At 61.4% G+C, this 16,916-nt stretch overlaps 6 protein-coding genes across 6 annotated transcripts, besides 2 other annotated features; 4 read left to right on the top strand and 2 right to left on the bottom strand.

The window, feature by feature from the left end:
- Positions 1-50: part of a sequence feature (In-frame stop codon was detected at splice-junction site;~vacuolar ATP synthase) that runs on past the window's edge.
- A 118-nt stretch (positions 51-168) lies between these two features.
- Positions 169-2,744: a sequence feature (In-frame stop codon was detected at splice-junction site;~vacuolar ATP synthase).
- Positions 2,745-4,584: 1,840 nt separating this feature from the next.
- PAN0_003c1654 (uncharacterized protein) lies at positions 4,585-5,052 on the bottom strand (the record flags this gene model as incomplete). The annotated part of the gene is made up of 1 exon (XM_014802613.1): positions 4,585-5,052. The coding sequence occupies one exon, from the start codon at positions 5,050-5,052 to the stop codon at positions 4,585-4,587; it is 468 nt and encodes a 155-aa protein (XP_014658099.1).
- Positions 5,053-6,039: 987 nt separating this feature from the next.
- Positions 6,040-7,251, top strand: PAN0_003d1653 (uncharacterized protein; the record flags this gene model as incomplete). Its single annotated transcript, XM_014802612.1, has 1 exon — positions 6,040-7,251. The coding sequence occupies one exon, from the start codon at positions 6,040-6,042 to the stop codon at positions 7,249-7,251; it is 1,212 nt and encodes a 403-aa protein (XP_014658098.1).
- A 352-nt stretch (positions 7,252-7,603) lies between these two features.
- On the top strand, positions 7,604-9,286 carry PAN0_003d1652 (PLP-dependent transferase; the record flags this gene model as incomplete). The annotated part of the gene is made up of 1 exon (XM_014802611.1): positions 7,604-9,286. One exon carries the CDS (start codon positions 7,604-7,606, stop codon positions 9,284-9,286), a length of 1,683 nt encoding a protein of 560 aa, XP_014658097.1.
- Positions 9,287-9,380: 94 nt separating this feature from the next.
- Positions 9,381-11,488, top strand: PAN0_003d1651 (uncharacterized protein; the record flags this gene model as incomplete). The annotated part of the gene is made up of 3 exons (XM_014802610.1): positions 9,381-9,388; positions 9,559-9,765; positions 9,856-11,488. 3 exons carry the CDS (start codon positions 9,381-9,383, stop codon positions 11,486-11,488), a joined length of 1,848 nt encoding a protein of 615 aa, XP_014658096.1.
- A 23-nt stretch (positions 11,489-11,511) lies between these two features.
- PAN0_003c1650 (acyl-CoA N-acyltransferase) lies at positions 11,512-12,409 on the bottom strand (the record flags this gene model as incomplete). Its single annotated transcript, XM_014802609.1, has 2 exons — positions 11,512-11,711; positions 11,788-12,409. The coding sequence occupies 2 exons, from the start codon at positions 12,407-12,409 to the stop codon at positions 11,512-11,514; spliced, it is 822 nt and encodes a 273-aa protein (XP_014658095.1).
- A 1,291-nt stretch (positions 12,410-13,700) lies between these two features.
- Positions 13,701-16,430, top strand: PAN0_003d1649 (uncharacterized protein; the record flags this gene model as incomplete). The annotated part of the gene is made up of 1 exon (XM_014802608.1): positions 13,701-16,430. One exon carries the CDS (start codon positions 13,701-13,703, stop codon positions 16,428-16,430), a length of 2,730 nt encoding a protein of 909 aa, XP_014658094.1.
- Between the last annotated feature and the right edge of the window lie 486 nt (positions 16,431-16,916).

Below are 16,916 nucleotides of genomic sequence, written 5' to 3'. Positions count from 1 at the left end.
ACTCCCACCAGTCGAGCCGGCACACAGCATCAGCATCAGCATCATGCGCTCTGTGCATTCACTCGAAGGACTCGGCGTCGCGCGAAAACGATAGCATTGCATCCGGGCTTCCAAATGTCGATAGTGATTTTGTTTCAGGTCCAGATCCAGCGACGGGCAACGGCTCACCAGCCACCGCCGCTCTTCTCGACGGGGATGGTGCGGCTGGCATCGCGGCGTTCCGACTTCTCCTTGGCCGCCGGTCCGACGGGGTCGTGCGACGGCGGCTGCAGACCGCGCGAGTCCATCTCGCTGAGAATGTGCGTAAAGGCGTTCTCCAGGCGGGCGTCCTTGAGCGCCGCAAACACGTCGAGGAAATCCTCAAAGTGCAGCGCGCCCGTCTTGGTGAAGTCGACCTCGCTCACAATGCCGCGCAGCGTCGAGTCGTCCACGTCGGCGTAGCCGATCTGCTGCAGCACCTCCTTGAGGTCCTTCGAGTCCAGCTTGCCGTCCTTGTTGACGTCGAGCAGCTTGAACTTGGCGCGCAGCTCCTCCATCTCCTCGGAGCTGAACGACGCACGTGCAGAGATCGCCAGCGCATCCTTCTCGTCCAGCGACGCCGCGCCCAGCGACGACACCTTGAGCGCCTGCTGCTGCTTCTCGCGCTGCTGGCGCATCTGGTCCAGCGACGTCGCCTTGAGCTGATCCACGCGCGCAGGCTGCAGGCCCATGCTCGCCATAAAGTCTACGCTCTCCGCCCACTCCTGCTTCTTGCGCTTCTCGTCCCATCCGAGCTCCTCGCCCATCACGTCGATCACGCGCGGCAGCGCATCCACCGTCGCCTCGGCGTTGAGGAACGACAGACGCGTGCGGCGCGCGATGAAATCTTGCGCCGTCGCCGCGTACTCGCTGCGGCAGGCGTAGCGGATCTCGGCCTCAATGTAAGGGTACAGCTGGTCGATGCGCTTGCCGTGCACCGGCCACCTCTGGCCCGTCGGCTCGGCGATCGAGCACACGCTCCACGCGCGGTCGCCGTACGTGTTGGACAGGTGGCGCGCCACGTCCGTCTCGAGGCCGAATCGCTGCAGCAGCTTGACATACATGGTCTTGGTCCAGCCGTGGCTGCCGAGCAGACGCGTGTTCTTGGTCACGCATCCGCGCTGCGGCTTGAGCTTGAACTCTTCGATGGCGCGGTCCACCGTCTGCTCCGCCATCTCGCGGTACGTCGTCCACTTGCCACCGGCGATGGTGAGCAGTCCCGATTCCGACACGTTGATCATGTGGTTGCGCACCAGCGACTGCGTGTCGGTCGCCGCCGGGTCCTTGACCAGCGGTCGCAGTCCTGACCACGCCGACAGCACGTCGCCACGTCGCACCTTGATGTCTGGGCTGAGGTAGTTGCGCACCTCGTCGAGGATCCACTGGATCTCCTCCTCCTTGGGTCGCGGGTGAGCCTCGACGGGCGCCGCCGTGTCTGTGGTACCGGCGATGGTGTTGCCCTGCCACGGAAGGAAGAAAATCACACGGCCGTCCGAAGTCTGAGGGTCGATGAGGCCCATGTCGCGCGGCGAAAAGTAGCCGGGCAGCGTGATGTGCACACCGGACGAAGCGGCGACGATCTCCTGGGCAGTGGGCGCGTCGAGCTTGCGAAGCGTGTCCGAGAAGGGACCGGTGGCGTTGATGAGGCACTTGCACTTGACGTCCCACTCGTCGCCCGTCAGCATGTCACGCACACGCGCACCGCAGATCTGATCCGCCTTGCCCTCCACGGGCTTCTTGTGGATCGCCACCACCTCGGTGTGGTTGGCCACCACGGCGCCGTGGTGGACAGCAGTCATGGCGAGGGCGACGTTCATGCGCGTGTCGTTGTGCTGACCGTCGTAGTAGACGACGGCACCGGCGAGGCCGGAAGACTTGAGCATGGGGAACGCCTCGAGCGCCTTGCCCTTGCCGAGCACGTAGGAGCTCTCCATGTTCTCGGAGCCGGCGAGGATGTCGTACATCTTGGTGCCTGCCCAGAAGTAGGGGATCTGCCACCACTTGTAGACGGGCAGCATGATGGGCAGGTGATCCGAAAGGTAAGGAGCGATCTTGAGGAAGGTCTTGCGCTCGTGGAGCGCTTCGCGGACCATCTTGTACTGCTCGTAGTCGAGCTCGAAGACGGCCTTCTGGAGGTATCGCACACCGCCGTGGACGAGCTTGGTGGACTTGGACGAGGTGCCGGCACCAAAGTCGTCGCGCTCGACCATGGCCACACTGAGGCCACGGGTAGCGGCGTCGACGGCTACACCGGTTCCCGTAGCACCACCTCCGACGACGAGGATGTCGAAGCCCTCGTCGTCCTCGTCGCCGCTGCGCGAGGCAGCCGCGCCACCGGACTGCTCGTGTGCAGCGGGGCTGGGGCTGCTAGAGCGAGAGTCCTTGGCGAGCGGCAGAAGGCTGGCGTTGTCGTTGTTGCCACGCGAAGCGTTGGGCCGGAGGCTCTTTGCGGACGACTGGCGGAGCGCTTCGAGCATCTGTGCGCGCGAAGGGGGCGACCAGAGCGGATGCGGGCGGGTGTCGCCGGGCACGGTGTCGGGTGCATCTGCGTAGAGCGAGGGCTTGGACAAGGAGTAGGCGGCGGCCGCACCACCAGCAAGAGCCACAGCGACGAGCACCGAGCGGTTGGGCAAGGCGCGACGCTGAGCCGAGGCGGACGAGGACGACGAGGTCGAGGCGAGGCGCACACCGGCGCGGGGCGCCACCGTGAGCGGACGGCGGAACATGTCTAAAGAAGCGCTGTCAGGGCCAGCGTCACCTCGTACGACGGTTCAAGATGGGACCTGGGTTAGGAGAGGGTATTCAGGAGCGTCGACACCACTGCAGGCTGGGAAGCGTCTGCAAGGGAGAAGAAGCTTTGTAGAGGACAGGCGGGCTGGGGGTCGGGTTTGGTGAAGATAGGAAGGGAAGGTGAATGAAGTGACGACCAAGACGAGGGAGGAGGACGACGGATCTCAGATGGCGGCGGCAGAAAAGACGACGCCGGAATGCGGTCGCAGTCGCAGCAGCAGCAGCAGGCAGGCAGGCAGGCAGGCACGCACTGAGCACGGACGAAGCTTCCGGTCCTCCGAACGGGCGATACGCAAAATGGGCTCGGATGAATGATTTCATCGGCGCACCCACACGTCCTCGTGCTTTGGCTCGGATCGGAGCGGACCTCTGCCATGAGCCTCTCTCTCTCTCTCTCTCGCACACGCCCACTCTCTCTTGGCAATCAGTGGCAGGCTTGCTGGAACGAGCGTTGGTTGGGCAGGCGGTGCATTCGAAGAGCCGGCAGACTTTGCTGCTGAAGCTCAGAGCGCATCTGACACGGATCGCGGCTGAGGCACCGGACCGATCCCACAGGGCAACCCGACGTGAAATTTAGCCAGGTCGCAGAGCCACAGCGGTAGAGACGGGCCGCTGGATGACGGCACCTGCGTCACAACGTGCATGTGCTCAGCTCAACTGCCGAATGCACGCTGCGAAGATTTTGCACACTTTCCACGAAAAAATCAAATAAATTTAAAAAAAATTGCGTTTCTCGCAATTGATTCGCAGGCAGCTCTGTGCTGAATCGAGTCAATTTTTCAGTAGGCCAAGCCCAAGCCAAGCCGAGGTGCGCTGCACTCTGCTGCCGGGCGCGCACGTTCACACGCCCTCTCCAAAAACTCGCAAAAAAGATCGCCATCGGAAGAGGGACCGAAAAGCCTCTTTTTCTCTGACCAAGCTGGGCGAGTGTGTTTCGGGTGTCAACCGTCACCTGACTGTCACCCACGGGAGTCTTGGCCAGGCATAGATGGCCGGCAGCGCTGCTGCTCCTCGAGCAAAGCTCATGGTCTTGCCAAGGCTGCGATGTGAAAGTTGCGCAAAGAGAGCGACTAGCCGGCTGGTCGGATTTTCGTGCCGGTCGGGCGCTACGCTATGCTACCGCCAGATGGAAGCTAACCAGTGAGCTGCAGTGAGCAGTCTCGGATGGCGCTTGGCTAAGCACTTGGCACGAGCGCTCGGCATGGCCAATCCAGGGTTTGCAGGGTTGTGTCCGGCAAAATTTCAAGGGCCTCTTGTCAGCACGAGCTACAGTTTATCGTGCAGCCGTCCGTCGTGTTGGCGCATCTCGATCCAGCACCGATGCTGTTGTCTGGGCTCGAGGAGCGAGGAGCGCAAGATGCAAGGCTCGAGCGCCACGCAGCAGGTGAAAAATTCTCCGAGAGCATCTGCCGTCCATTGATTCGCTACACCGCATCGGCTGAACCCAAGCAGCCTTGCATCGGCCCTTACTCGTTGGCGGCGTGCCATGCATGCTCGAACCAACTGAGGCGGCGTCTTCACCGAGCAAATCTCAGCCTGGCAGGCTCAAGCTTCAGGCCGAGCAAGCTCGGCGTCGATCTCGATTGGCAATGCCTCCCGATGCAGTGCTTCTCAATACGAGTTGGACCCGCAATAGCTGCATCGGGTGAGGGCGATCCAAGCTTCAGAGCGCTTCTCTCTGCCAAGGGTGATACAGTGAATTCAGTCGGGTATCTACAGTGTACATGAGCTCCTGCGGGGAGTTTTCAGATGAGCCAAAGCAGGGCGGAGGAGGTCCTAGGCCTTGACGGCCTTGGCCTGCTCCTTCTCAGCATCGGCAGCGGCCCTCTTCTTGGCCTCTTCGTCCTTCTTGGTTGCTCGAGTAGCTGCATCTTGTTCGGCCTTGAGTTCAGCCTCCTTCCTGCGGGCAGTCTTGATCTGCTTGCGCTGTTCTCTTCCCTCTTTGGTGAACACGCTGGATAGCACCTGTTTGCCTCCGATCGTCGAGAGCGCCGCGGGGTTGGTGGTTGCGATTGCGTGCGTCGTTGGCGCACTGTACGAATAGTAGGCACGGTCGGGTCGTTCGGACCATGGCACGCGACAACAACAGCTAATGGCAGCCAGCAGATCGCACAGGCTCACCACAATGCCGAACAGAGCTCGTACCAGCACGGCTGAAATCTCGCCAACCGCTAGGAACACGTTCTCCAGGAACTCGCCCAGGTAGAGGAACGTCGATGCAAGACACGAAAATACGCTTCCCATGGTGGCGGTAGTCGTTGGCGTTGCGTGCTTGGTGCGGATGTGGGGTCGAGAGGTAGAGGTCGCGATTCGTGGGCGTTGAGATGTCGTTAAAAGGCGTTCGTTACGGGATAGCTCGGTCGAAGATAGAAGGTGTCGGGTGGGGTGGGCAAAGTCAGATCAACCCACGATTGTTTGACACTTATACCTGCTCGTTCCTTCCACTAGATCGAGGCACAGCTGCTTGCACACTGCAGCGGCATCTGCTCAAAGATGAACAAGCGTAACTTGCTGTGGCTTCCTCTCTGTGTTGGTCTTACAGGCATTGCGGGGGGCCAGAGTGTGAGTGGTGGGACCCCCTATTCGGCAACGCGCCTTCATGCAGCCCACTCAGGGGCTCGCGACGTGCCAGGCTCTCCCGGTTGCGCACGTCGACAATGGTCGCCGTCCGGCATCTAAAGCTCCATGCGCACGAGTCTATTTCCGGCAGAAGGCTCAAGCCTGGTGAAATCTACAGCCGCAAGCCCATCCATAGCTCTGCATGGAGGCTATCATATGCTGCGCAGTGGTGAAGCAGGGTGTTGGTTGAGGTACGCTAGTTCAGGGTCCAACGCGGCGGCGGGCGGGATTGCCGAGGCCCCTTTTCTTTCTCCGCTCGGACTGGATCGGCAAGCCCGATTGTACCGTTGCCTGTCTCCACAACGCGAGCTTTCAGGCGAGCACTTGGCATTGGTATTTGCTGATCCTTGGTATGTTGACAGTACAAGAAGTAAGAATCTCAGGCTTCGTATGAGTAGTCAATGCTAGACGGCAGGCTATCGGATACTGGGCATTGAGGTTCTGCTGAGTATCCGGAACCCGGCCAACGGCAAGTGGAGGCGGATTCCGCGCTCGCGTGAATTTAGAGCTCCTGTGACGGCGAGAAGAAACATCCGCTGCGCGCTTGCAATCAGGTTGCCTCTGCCACAATCACGACCTGCTCATCCGAGCTCGATCGCCGCATCGTCAGCCATGGTGCGGAGCATGGACAAAGCCAAGGCGCTTGCCGAGAAGCAGAAAGGCAACGATGCGTTTGCCAAGAAAGAGTGGGCCGAGGCCATCGGCTTCTACTCGGCCGCACGCCTCGCCGATGCGAGCGAGCCTACGATCCCGCTGAACCGCGCCATGGCCTACCTCAAGCTGTCCAAGTTCCTCGACGCCGAACGCGACTGCACAACAGCGCTGCAGCTCTCGCCGAACAACGTCAAGGCTCTCTACCGTCGTGCTACCGCCAGGATGGGAGCCGAAAAGTTCGAAGCGGCTCGTGAGGACTACGACATGGTGTTGCAGCTCGACGCTGGAAACGCCGAAGCAAAGGCAGGACTGACCAAGGCGAAGGAGGCACTCGAGCGAGCAAAGACGCGGCGGACGGATCCACTTGATCTGCCCATGGTGGCGCCAGAGGGCAACTCTGCGAACTCTGCGATCAACGCAAGTGGCTTTGATCTGGCAAATGAAGGCACCGCCCAAAGCGACTCGAATAGCTCGGTCGAGGCAGCGAGAAAGTTCCTTCAGCAAGTAGGAATGTCGGATGGCTCCGAAGAGCAGGAGTCTGGTTCTAAGGCGGCCTCTTCCGCCGGGAACGTGCCGCCAAAGTTTCCAGGCGAGACGGGCGGTCTACTGCGAGAGGTGACTACGCGCAGGACAGCAAACTCGGCCACCGCCAAACAGGACACGCAGCGTGCTGCGTCGTCTACAGCGGCCGTTGCAGCTCCGACCAGCAGCAGCGGGAGCGTGTCTCAAAAGACCGCATCGGCTCTCAGCTTTGGTGCAGGTCCATCTCAACGACCAGCACGAGTCACACAGCCACAAACGCTTTCGGCATCCACATCGAACCATGGCAAGCTCTCAGCCATCGAGTTCCAGCGTCGATGGAAGAACAAGTCGGAGCGTCTGCAGCTGCTGTCGTCGCTGGACATCGACTCGATACCCGGTATGATCGACGCGATGCTCGAGCCAGAACTGGTGGCTGAAGTGCTGGAAACCCTGGCGCAGGGCCATCGATCCTTGCCGCAGGATGAAAAGCTACAGAGAATGGTCGCAGACGTATTGACAGTGCTGCCGCGGTGCAAGCGGTTCGGCATGACGGTCGCCATGCTGGACGAGTCGGAAAAGGCTCACGCTTCGTATCTCGTCGATGCGGTCGGCAGATCCGATCTCAAAACTGTTTGGGAGCTCAATTGAAAGCCCTCCTCGGCCAGCGCCGATGCACCTCCCACCTCTTATATGCATGAGCTAGAGTGTGATGTTCTTTGGTGCTGTCTTGAGATGAACTTAGTCGCAGAGCACTCACTCCGCAATGTGGGATGAGCGGGCTGAAGACTTGGCAGGCGTCGCGCATTTTCGAGAGCCCAACCGAAAAAGCCGTTCTAGTCGCCGCACGCACGGACTCGCCCACCGCATCCCCACACAGAGTCACTACCCGCAGCTTCGCTCAACAGGCGCACGTCGCGTGCTACTACCAACACCATCTTCTTGCATACCGGTATAAGACACGGAAGACAGAGCTATTCGCGACGCGAGATCTCACAACCGAATGCTCGTTGTACCTTCCCGGACGATCACCTCACTCTCCCGCAGAACAACGCTCCGCTCAGGTTCGAGCCTCCAACACGCTTCGCTCCGCGCCATGTCGACACGATCGGCACCCGGGTACGGCTTCAACCCGAATCTTCACCTAAGAACCATCGACCCACCCGTGCAGATCGGTGCCAGATGGGCGCAGTCCTACCCGTCCACCAGCTCGCCGCTCGCAGGTGCCGATGTGCTCCCGCACTTCCCGCTGCTCAATCTCGCGCAGGGCGTGCCTGGACACCCGCCGACACAGGCATTGCTGGACCGCATCCAGTTCGAAGGTCTCCCTGAAAATTGCTCCTCTCCTGCCGGTCACACGCACGGATACGGGCCCGTGTTTGGCGATGCCAAGCTCCGTCAGGCCGTCGCCAGGGACATCAACAGAGTGTACAGGACCCCAGGCAAGGGCGATCGCCACCAAGTCACCGAGGCGAACGTCGCCATCACGGCCGGTTGCAATCTCGCCTTCACAGCGGTAGCTACTGCCATCGCTGGTCCGGGAGATGCGCTGATCGTGTGCGATCCGTGGTACTTCAACCACCAGATGACCATGACCGCGTTCGGCATCCAGATCGCAGGCGTGCATACCAAGCCGCCGCACTTTTATCCAGATCTGCAGATGATCCGCGCCCTCCTGGCGAGCGATAACCGCATGTCGACAAAGACCATCAAGGGAGTCGTGCTGGTGACGCCCAACAATCCCACGGGTGCCATCTACCCGCCGGACTTGATCCGCGACATTGGCGTGCTCTGCAAAGAGTACGGCGTCGCGCTCATCCTCGACGAAACCTATCGCGACTTCCTCCTGACTGGAAGCGACGCCGACGGCCCCGCCGAGTCCTCGTCGCTGGCGGCTTCGGCCGCGCTTCCGCACAATTTTGCCCGTCCGCATGATTTGTTCGAAGACGCCCCGCCCGGGTTGGCGGAGAAGAGCTGGGATCCGGACTGGGATTGGCGCTCGACGGTCATTCAGCTCTTCAGCTTTTCCAAGAGCTACGCCATCCCAGGACATCGTCTCGGCGGCTTCGTCGCTCACGAGGCGTTCCTGCAGCAGACGGTGGCCGACTCCAATGGCACACAGAAGACAGTGTTTGGACCGACAGCCAAGGCGCTCGACAACTTTCAGGTGGCACCGCCACGCACAGACACGCAGCGCGCCGTAGCATGGGCGATCGAAGACCCCACCCAGCTCGAGTGGCGTGGTCAGGTCGCCAGTGAGCTGCGCGTGCGCAGGAGGGCGTTTGTCGAGGGCCTCTCGCGCCCCGTACCGCCGTTTCTCAACCCGGATGCAAGCGGCCTGGCAGGCCCGGGGGCTGATGCGAGCCTGGCAAAGTCGCCAGAACAGTGGGGCTGGAAGGTCGAATCGGCCGGTGCGTACTATGCGTTCCTACGCCATCCGTTTGAAGATGTCCCGTCGGATAGGGTGGCACAGGCACTGGCGGAGCTTGTCGGGGTCGTGGTTTTGCCCGGCGCGTTCTTCATGCCGAGCGAAGCAGAGACCAAGGGAGATAGTGCTGGGTCGAGGCTGCGCGTGTCCGTGGCGAATGTGTCGACCGAGATGCTCGCCAAGCTGCCAGAGAGACTCGCGATCCTCAGCGAGCTGTGGCACAAGAAGGGCGCGGGTTGGGGCGTTGCGTCCACGTAACGAGCGCCAGTTATGCTTGAATGGGACACACTCGATCATGGTGCGCTCAATGTAGGCAAGTCAATCCTTCCATAACATCGTCTGCGCGTGTGAAATGCAAGAGTGAGTGTGACGGGCGGATCGCTGTGGGTTTGCTGATCGCCAGCCCGTTCCGAAAGGCCCTCGCGACTTGTCGACTTCTGACATCCTGGCGCCATCTTCTTTCGACACCCTTTTCGGCGCTTGGGCCTAATTTGAGCCGGCGTGTTGCTGCCGGCCTGAGCCTGGCGAAGTCGAGATGCACAACGCGTCTCACCTTTTCACTTCCGAGGACTGCCGGCGTGCAAGTCGCTCAGAGTGACGGCCCGCGACAATGGCGATGTGTGGTCAAACCTTGACCTGCGATTGCGAGCTCCGACGAGTCAGAACCCACCTGAAGAGGTTCGCGGTTCATCTCGCCCCACGTGCGAGTGGCATGCTGGCATTCATCAGGCGGGGCGGTCAGGTCGGGGCTCGTGCGCACAATAAAGTGCTGACCTGGCGAGGCACACGGGACCCCTGCACTGCCTGAGATTGTTTGTTGTGTGCAGGGCGCAGAGGGGGGCCGAGCGTGCATTGTCTCGAAGGCTATGCACGACGCCCCCGCATGGGCTCGAGCTCGGGCGATGGTATGCAGTGGGCACGGAAGATGCTGCCGCGCTCCTTATCCCCAACGTCAGCTTGGGAGGCTGGTGTACAAAACCCAGGCCGCCTGATCTCTGCGCATCCATTCTTACCACTTCCATCTTCTGCTACGCTTTACCGTTCGTTATGGCTGACAAGACGAAAAGTGCAGCGCTTGTCATCGACACGCGTCGACCACGAGCACAGACACGGTTCGGTACACCGCCAGTTGCGGCGCAGTCGACTCCTGACACCTCGCGATCTTCGACCACGCTATGGTACAGCCAGGCTGAAACGCCTTTGACGCACGCCACTTCTCCACATGCCCTTGGCGGTGTGACTTTGCTTTGCGGGGCTGCACCCGAGTCTGCGGAAAGCTGCGGGTCAGAATGGCTGCTGGGAAAGATCAACGAGTTTCTCGCAGAGTCTCCCGAGGCTGAAGAGACGATTGCCGGCCCGTGGTTGGGCGATTCGCAAGTCTCGCCCTTGCGCATGAGGATGCCGAGGTCACCTCTACGGATCGAGGCTGGCCTTACTTCGGCGCTGTTTTATCGGGGGTTCTCCAAGTCGAATGCGGGACATCTGGACGCTGCACCGTTTCCATACAGCCCGACGGTTGAGGTGGCGACGGTGTCAACTGGCGTAAGAGTCTCGATGGAGTACGGATCATTGCGGTGTATCTCGAGAGATGATATGCTGGGACTGCGCAAGGAAGAAAACGAGTCAAGAAGGTATTCGAGGCTCTCGCTTGGTTCGGTGTACGTCGATCGTTCAGACGAGGCCGAGGATGGAGGAATCACAGCAAGTACAGTCGAGACTCCGCCGGTACAGATGTCACCGGTAAGCCTGTCTTCCGGCTCGTTGTCCTCTGAAGACAGTTCCGTCTCCAGCCATTTGGCTGCCGAGTCGTGTCGACCTAGTTTGTCTCCAACGATCACCATCATTCGGGACGCGACGGTGACGCGAACCAATCGAGCTTGCACAGCGGACAAGCCCACACTGTTTGCTCCGGCTGCACGCGGGTTGTCGCGTTCGGCATCGGTAGGATTCCTATCCGCCCTGGGTAGGGCGCGCAAAGTGTCGGTCTCTGCCTCCAACACGCGGCCGAAGCTGGTTCGTGTCGCCACCACCGACGCACTGCGCCATCCGAGCACCGACTCTGACGCGCGTGCAGAAGAAATCAACATTGCACAGGTAAAGCAGGCGTTGCCGACAAGCACCCAGATCGTGGCGGGCCGCAAGATGCACAAGCTCAAACAGCTGCTCGGCGCCGAAGTGGAAGAGGCACTCTCGTCCGACTCCCACAGCATCGACACGACAAAGCCACTCCCGAAACTTCCACGGACACGACTGCAGCGCAGCGGGACGGCAGTCACGTTGCCAGCGCTGCACAGAGACGGATCGGTGCGCGGCTGGTCGGCGAGCCGCACATGCAAGGCGACTGTGACGGGTCGTCCATCCAGTGCGCGCGATTCACGCTGCACATGCCCCGCGTGCAAAATAGGAGGCTCTCCCCACGCAAAGATGACCGTGCTCCTAGGCGGAAATGGCTCGACGTAGAACGGCAATGCAATTGGATGGTATCAAATGACGAGGTCTTGAGTCAACTGTGTGGTGGATGTGACGGGCGTAGGTGGCTGTCGTGGCGGTTGTTGCCGAGCATGGGAGGTGCCAGGATATGGCGGTTGAACCAGTCCCGTCGGAGGTGGCACGTCTATGTGTGGCGGTACTGGCTTCTGCATGCGGGGTGGAACAGGCAGTACGAGTCGGAACGAGTCTTTGCCTATCGTCATTGGGTTTGAATGCTTCGTCAGTTAACCACGTACACTTCGGTCTAGTAGAGGGGAACGAGTGCTTACCGTTGAGATAGAATCGATGCAGACGCTTTTCGCGGATGAAGCCCAGGCCCTCGTACAGCGCGAGGGCTGCGACGTTGTCCGCCTCGGTTTCGAGCACGACCTCCTGTGCGCCGCTATCGACCATATGCTGTACCGCATGCCGCACCAGCCGTTTCGCCAGCCCTTGGCCTCGCCATGTATTGCGCACCGAGATCATGGCGATATACCCGCGCATCAGCCGAGCGCCTTTGAGGTGTCGATCGAGCTTGCACACAACTACGCCTACAGCAAGCCTCGCTCCTGCGGCTCGGTCTGACGGAGCGTAGGCGAGAAAGCAGAGCTGCGGCCATTGGTTGACAAAGTAGCGGTACGTGTGGACGATGTACGGCTCCGAAAGCTCGTTCTCGATCAGATCGATGATGTCGGCCATCTGGTGCTCGCCATCGTACGGCTCGAGCACGATGCTGTCGGTGCGCGCCGAGGTGGCACTGGGCGTGGCATGGTCACCGGAAGGGGTGAGAAGAGCAGCGTCGAGAGTAATGGAGCTTGTCGAAGGTGTCGAGCTTGATGGCTCGGCCGAAGCCATAGTGACGATGATACCAGCAGATGCGGAGGAGAGAAGAATGGCGTAAGGGAGCTGCATGAAGGCAAGGGTCTCTTCCAACGCTGGACTGACACTTCCGAAAGCCGAGATTTTTTTGCATAAAAATGTGGTATTTGGCAAGGCGTAACACTGGGGAGGAGTTTGCGAAGGCGAAGGGTCAGGTGGCCCGCCATGCGCCGCTCACTCATCCAAGCGTGGCCATCCGCTCTGCGACTTGGCGAAAGCACGAGCGCGTCATCGAGCGGCGCATTTTTGCTGTTCCGCTCGCATCGCCATCCTCCACAATTCTTTTGGTTCCTTTTGATCCGCGCACGGTGCCTTGCCGCCCTCCCGGATCCACCCAGCCCTGCTCCGTTCAAGGCTGGCCGGAAGACAATGGATTGAGAGAGAGCCTACTGTGCCGGATGAGAGAATGTCAGGAGAGCACATGAAGAGCATCGGAGGCTCCGACAGAGCAAGTCAAGGGTGGCCGATGGAGCTGGGGCTGCAGAGGAAGGCGTGCTCGAAATAGGACTCTGGGACTTTGCCCGCCGCCATCGGTGCTGACTGAATGCAGCTTCAACGGTGCTCTCCCGTGGTTGCGGAGTGGGGCACGTCCTAAATTCGGAATCGACGTCCATGAGTGCCGCCAGGCTTCCCGCACTAAGCGAGACGTCGAGCAGAGCGACCCTAGCCAGCACCCTTGGGTCAAAAGCCCTTGCACCCCGCGCGAGCTTCTCCTTCTCCGCTCTTGGGCTCAGCTTGGACCGCGATGACGACGACGGTCCTTGACTCATGTTCGGCCGTCCCGCCTTCTGTTCTTGTGCCATTTCGGTCTGGGCGTGCCGGCCTGCCCCACAAGCGATGGACTTGTGGCATCGGCATCCCATGTAGAGCTGTGCTGCGTGTTCAGCCTGCGAGACAAGCCAGAGCATCACAGCCTGCGTGCCTGCGTGCCTGCGTGTGCCAAAGCCATGCGTGACCGACAGCAAGACCGTCATCGCCGCACTCAGCGCGCCTGATTCGGCTGCCCCGACCGGCTGAGTCGAGCGTGCCCTCCGCCCGGTGAGACAAGGTGTGATCCCCCTTCGCTGCGGCCGCTCGTCGGGCTCAGGATCCTTAAAAAGCAGCGTCGACGGTGGATTCGGCCTTTCCGACGCTCCCTCACCTTGCCTCGACCCTCACACCGTCCTGTCCTAGCTGCACCGAAGCTGCCACTGCTCTCCCACTCCACCATCTGCTTCCGCAGCGTTTCCTCCCTCTCTTTCCCCATCCCAATCTCGCACTTTCCAGTCACATCGGAAGCAGCCCGTTTACCCCAACAATCCCCCTCATCGCTCGAAACGCAGACATGTCGTCCGAGCGAGAGCCCCTTTTGCCCACCCACGCCCGCCAGGCTCGTGAGAGCGTCGAGCAGTACGGCAGGCAGGCCGCGCGCGATGCCAAGGCTACCGCGCGCCAGTACGGCGTCGACCCGGACAACCTCGGCGAGCAGGCACGCCAGATGGCCCCCTCGCGCCAGACGCTCGCCCGCATCGCCCAGATGGTCGGCGCCTTCAAGGCGGGCAAGATGCCCAGCCAGAAGCAGCTCAACCACTTTATCGAGGCCATCATGTCGAGCCCTGTCCTCGACGAGCGCTCCGTCGCCGGATCCACCAAGCTCAGCCAGCAGGGCGCCAAGGTGATCCAGGACTTCAAGGGCATCCTCGCCTGCATCGAGCGAATCGGCGAGAGCAAGAACGGCGACGACAAGATCCAAAAGTTCATCTTCCAGACCTCGCAGGCCTCGATCAACGTCACTGACCAGGGCGGCATCTCGGCCTCGCTTCCCACCGCCAAGTCGGTCGGTGCCGAGGGCCTCACCTCGGAGGCCAAGCAGGACGTGGGCAAGGTGCTCGGTGAGATCCAGCAGATCGGCCAGCTCCTCCTCACCTCCAAGGCCTTCCGCGACGTGCTCGCCGACGTTCAGTTCCTGCTGCGCGACCTCACCGCCGACGCCGCAGCCACCGCTGCGCAGAAGGCGGGCGGCGCCGAGGGCAAGCTGCGCGTCATCGACGAGGAGCGCAAGAAGCGCGGCGACGCCGTCGAGGTGCGTGCTCCCAACAAGAAGGACCTCGAGAGCGCCAAGGATGCCGCCAAGCGCGGCGCCAAGCAGGCGCAGGACAACCTGCAGGACTCGGCCAAGCAGGCGGCCCAGTGGCTCGACGAAAAGACGCCCGACGACGTCAAGGAGGAGTTCCTCGAGCGCGTCAAGCAGGTCATCGACAGCGTCGAGCGCGATCCCGACTTTAAGCGTGCGCTCAACGGCATCTCTGGCATCGCCAACAAGTGGACCGACATTGTGCAGGATGTTGCCGCCAAGGCCAAGGAGCAGACCGACGTCGATATTGACACGCCCGAGGCCGAGGCCAACGAGAACCTGCGCGAGGCGTTCCAGCAGCTCAAGTCGATCCTCGAGACCTTTGCCGGCCGTCCGCTCGAGCCTGTGGAGAAGTCGGTGAGCCAGCTGGTGGAGCACGCCAAGAAGATCTTTGACGACGAGAGCTCCAAGGAGGGCAAGGAGCTGCGCGAGTTTGTCGAGGACGTCAAGACGTTCATCGACCGTGCGCTCAACGAGGACGGCTTCATCCAGACGAACCGCTCGAACCGCATGGCGTCGGACCTGTACGACCGGGCGCAGCGCCTCTTCAACACCACGGGCAAGGAGGCCAACAAGGCGCTCTCGAAGCTGCGCGGCGATTTCGACGCCACGCTCGACGAGCTGTCGACGTTTGTGCACGGCCTCGAGGAGGATGCGGAGCTGCGCGAGCTGGCGCAGCGCGTCGAGAAGCTGGGCAGCGACCTCAACTTTGTCGACCTGCAGCGCGTATTCAACAGCGGCGGACAGGGCGTGCTCAACCTGCTCAACGACGTGCGCAGCCAGGCGGGCGGCCTGGTGCGCGACACGGTCGAGGTGCTGGTGCCGCGCCTGATCAACGAGATCGAGTCGATCCCGTTCCCACGCATCGAGTTTGTGTCGCGCGAGGCGGACGTGGTGATTGACGACCTGTCGCTCACGGCGTCGCGCGCGTCGTTTGTGCCCGAGCGCGTGCGCATCATCAACCGCAACGACCTCACGCTCGACCAGCGCCGCTCGTCGTTTGGCTCCAACTTTGACGCCAGCCTCTACCTCGAGATCGAGGGGCTGCGTGTCAAGGCGGCCGATGTGGCGTACTACATCAACAAGAAGACGGGCTGGGTGGGCTGGGAGGACTACGGCCTGCTCGACCTCGATCTCGGTGGACGCGACGGCACGAGCTTTGTGGTGAAGCTCGAAAACGCCGACGAGGACGACGCCGAGTCGTTCTACAAGGTGAAGCGCGTGAGCGTCGACATGTCGTCGTTCCAGGTCAAGGTGCGCCACACGAAGCACTGGTTCCTCAACTTTTTCCTCATGCCGTTTGTGCGCCCCATGCTGCGCCGCGTCTTCCAGCAGCTACTCGAGGAGCAGATCCGCTCGTGGCTCCAGAACCAGGACCGCTCGCTCTGGGCCGCCCAGCAGCGCGCCAAGGTGATCAACAGCTACTCGAAGACGGCCGTCAAGAGCGGCCAGGGCATCTCGACCAAGGCGTATCTCAAGGCGATCTTTGCGCCGGACTCGGATGCGTTTGAGCCGTACGGACGCAGGACGGCGCAGCCGCGCACCGAGGTGGGGCTTGCCGAGGGTCTGCAGGTGCAGGGACCGCACGATGGATTCAAGCTCGCGATTGGTGCGTCGTATTCCAAGCAGCTGCTGCCTGGACGCGGTGGTCCGTTTAGGTATGCGAGGGAGCAGGCGGAGCGCTACAAGCAGATTGAGGAGTCGGTGCGCCAGGGCGTGCGTGAGCTGCGCGAGGGTGCCAGCGAGCTGCGCGAGGGAGCGCACGAGGCGGTTCAGCAGGTGCGCGACGGCGTCAAGGGCCTCGAGGGCGAGGCGAGCAAGGCCGGCTCCAAGGCACAGAAGGAGGCGGGCAAGCTCAGCCGCGAGGCACGCAAGCAGGAGCGCGAGGAGCGTCTCGACTCCGGTTGGCGCTCGGACGTGTTTGACGACATTGACCTTTGACCCCGCATCCCCCACAAACTCGTGTCCGATGTTGGATCCGTAAGCGCATGTTTGTATTGATTCGCAATCTCGAGTTCGTAAGCTGGTTGTTGGTGGTGCGTTGGGCGGCTGGGTTTGCTGAGATGGTCTTGTGAAGTTTGATCGAGATTGGGTCGGGTGTGAGGATGCTGGGTGAGGCGAAACAAGGAGGAGGAAGAGGGCGGATTGGAGTGGGCAGGGTGCGGGGACTTGAGTATGAGCGAGTGTAGTTGGAGAGGGGCTGGCATTGGCAGGCACAATCTGGACGAGGTGTTGTCAATCTCCTCATGGGACTGCACCGGCGTGCGGAGCGGGTTGGGCGAATTGGCATCTTGAACGTGTTCACAGGTCTTTGCGATGCCAGTGCTTGAAGGTCCTTGACATGATCGTGAGCGTTCCTAGCTGAGCCTCAGTCCCATCCTCCCGGCTAAGCTTTCGTACAGCCTTGATAGAGTCACAACCCCACAT

The sequence above is a fragment of the Moesziomyces antarcticus genome (assembly GCF_000747765.1).
Source record: "Moesziomyces antarcticus DNA, scaffold: scaffold_v10003, strain JCM 10317, whole genome shotgun sequence".
In the NCBI taxonomy this organism is placed as follows: Eukaryota; Fungi; Basidiomycota; class Ustilaginomycetes; order Ustilaginales; family Ustilaginaceae; genus Moesziomyces; species Moesziomyces antarcticus.
Note: the sequence above shows the minus strand (reverse complement) of the source record. Positions and strands in the feature narration are given on the sequence as shown.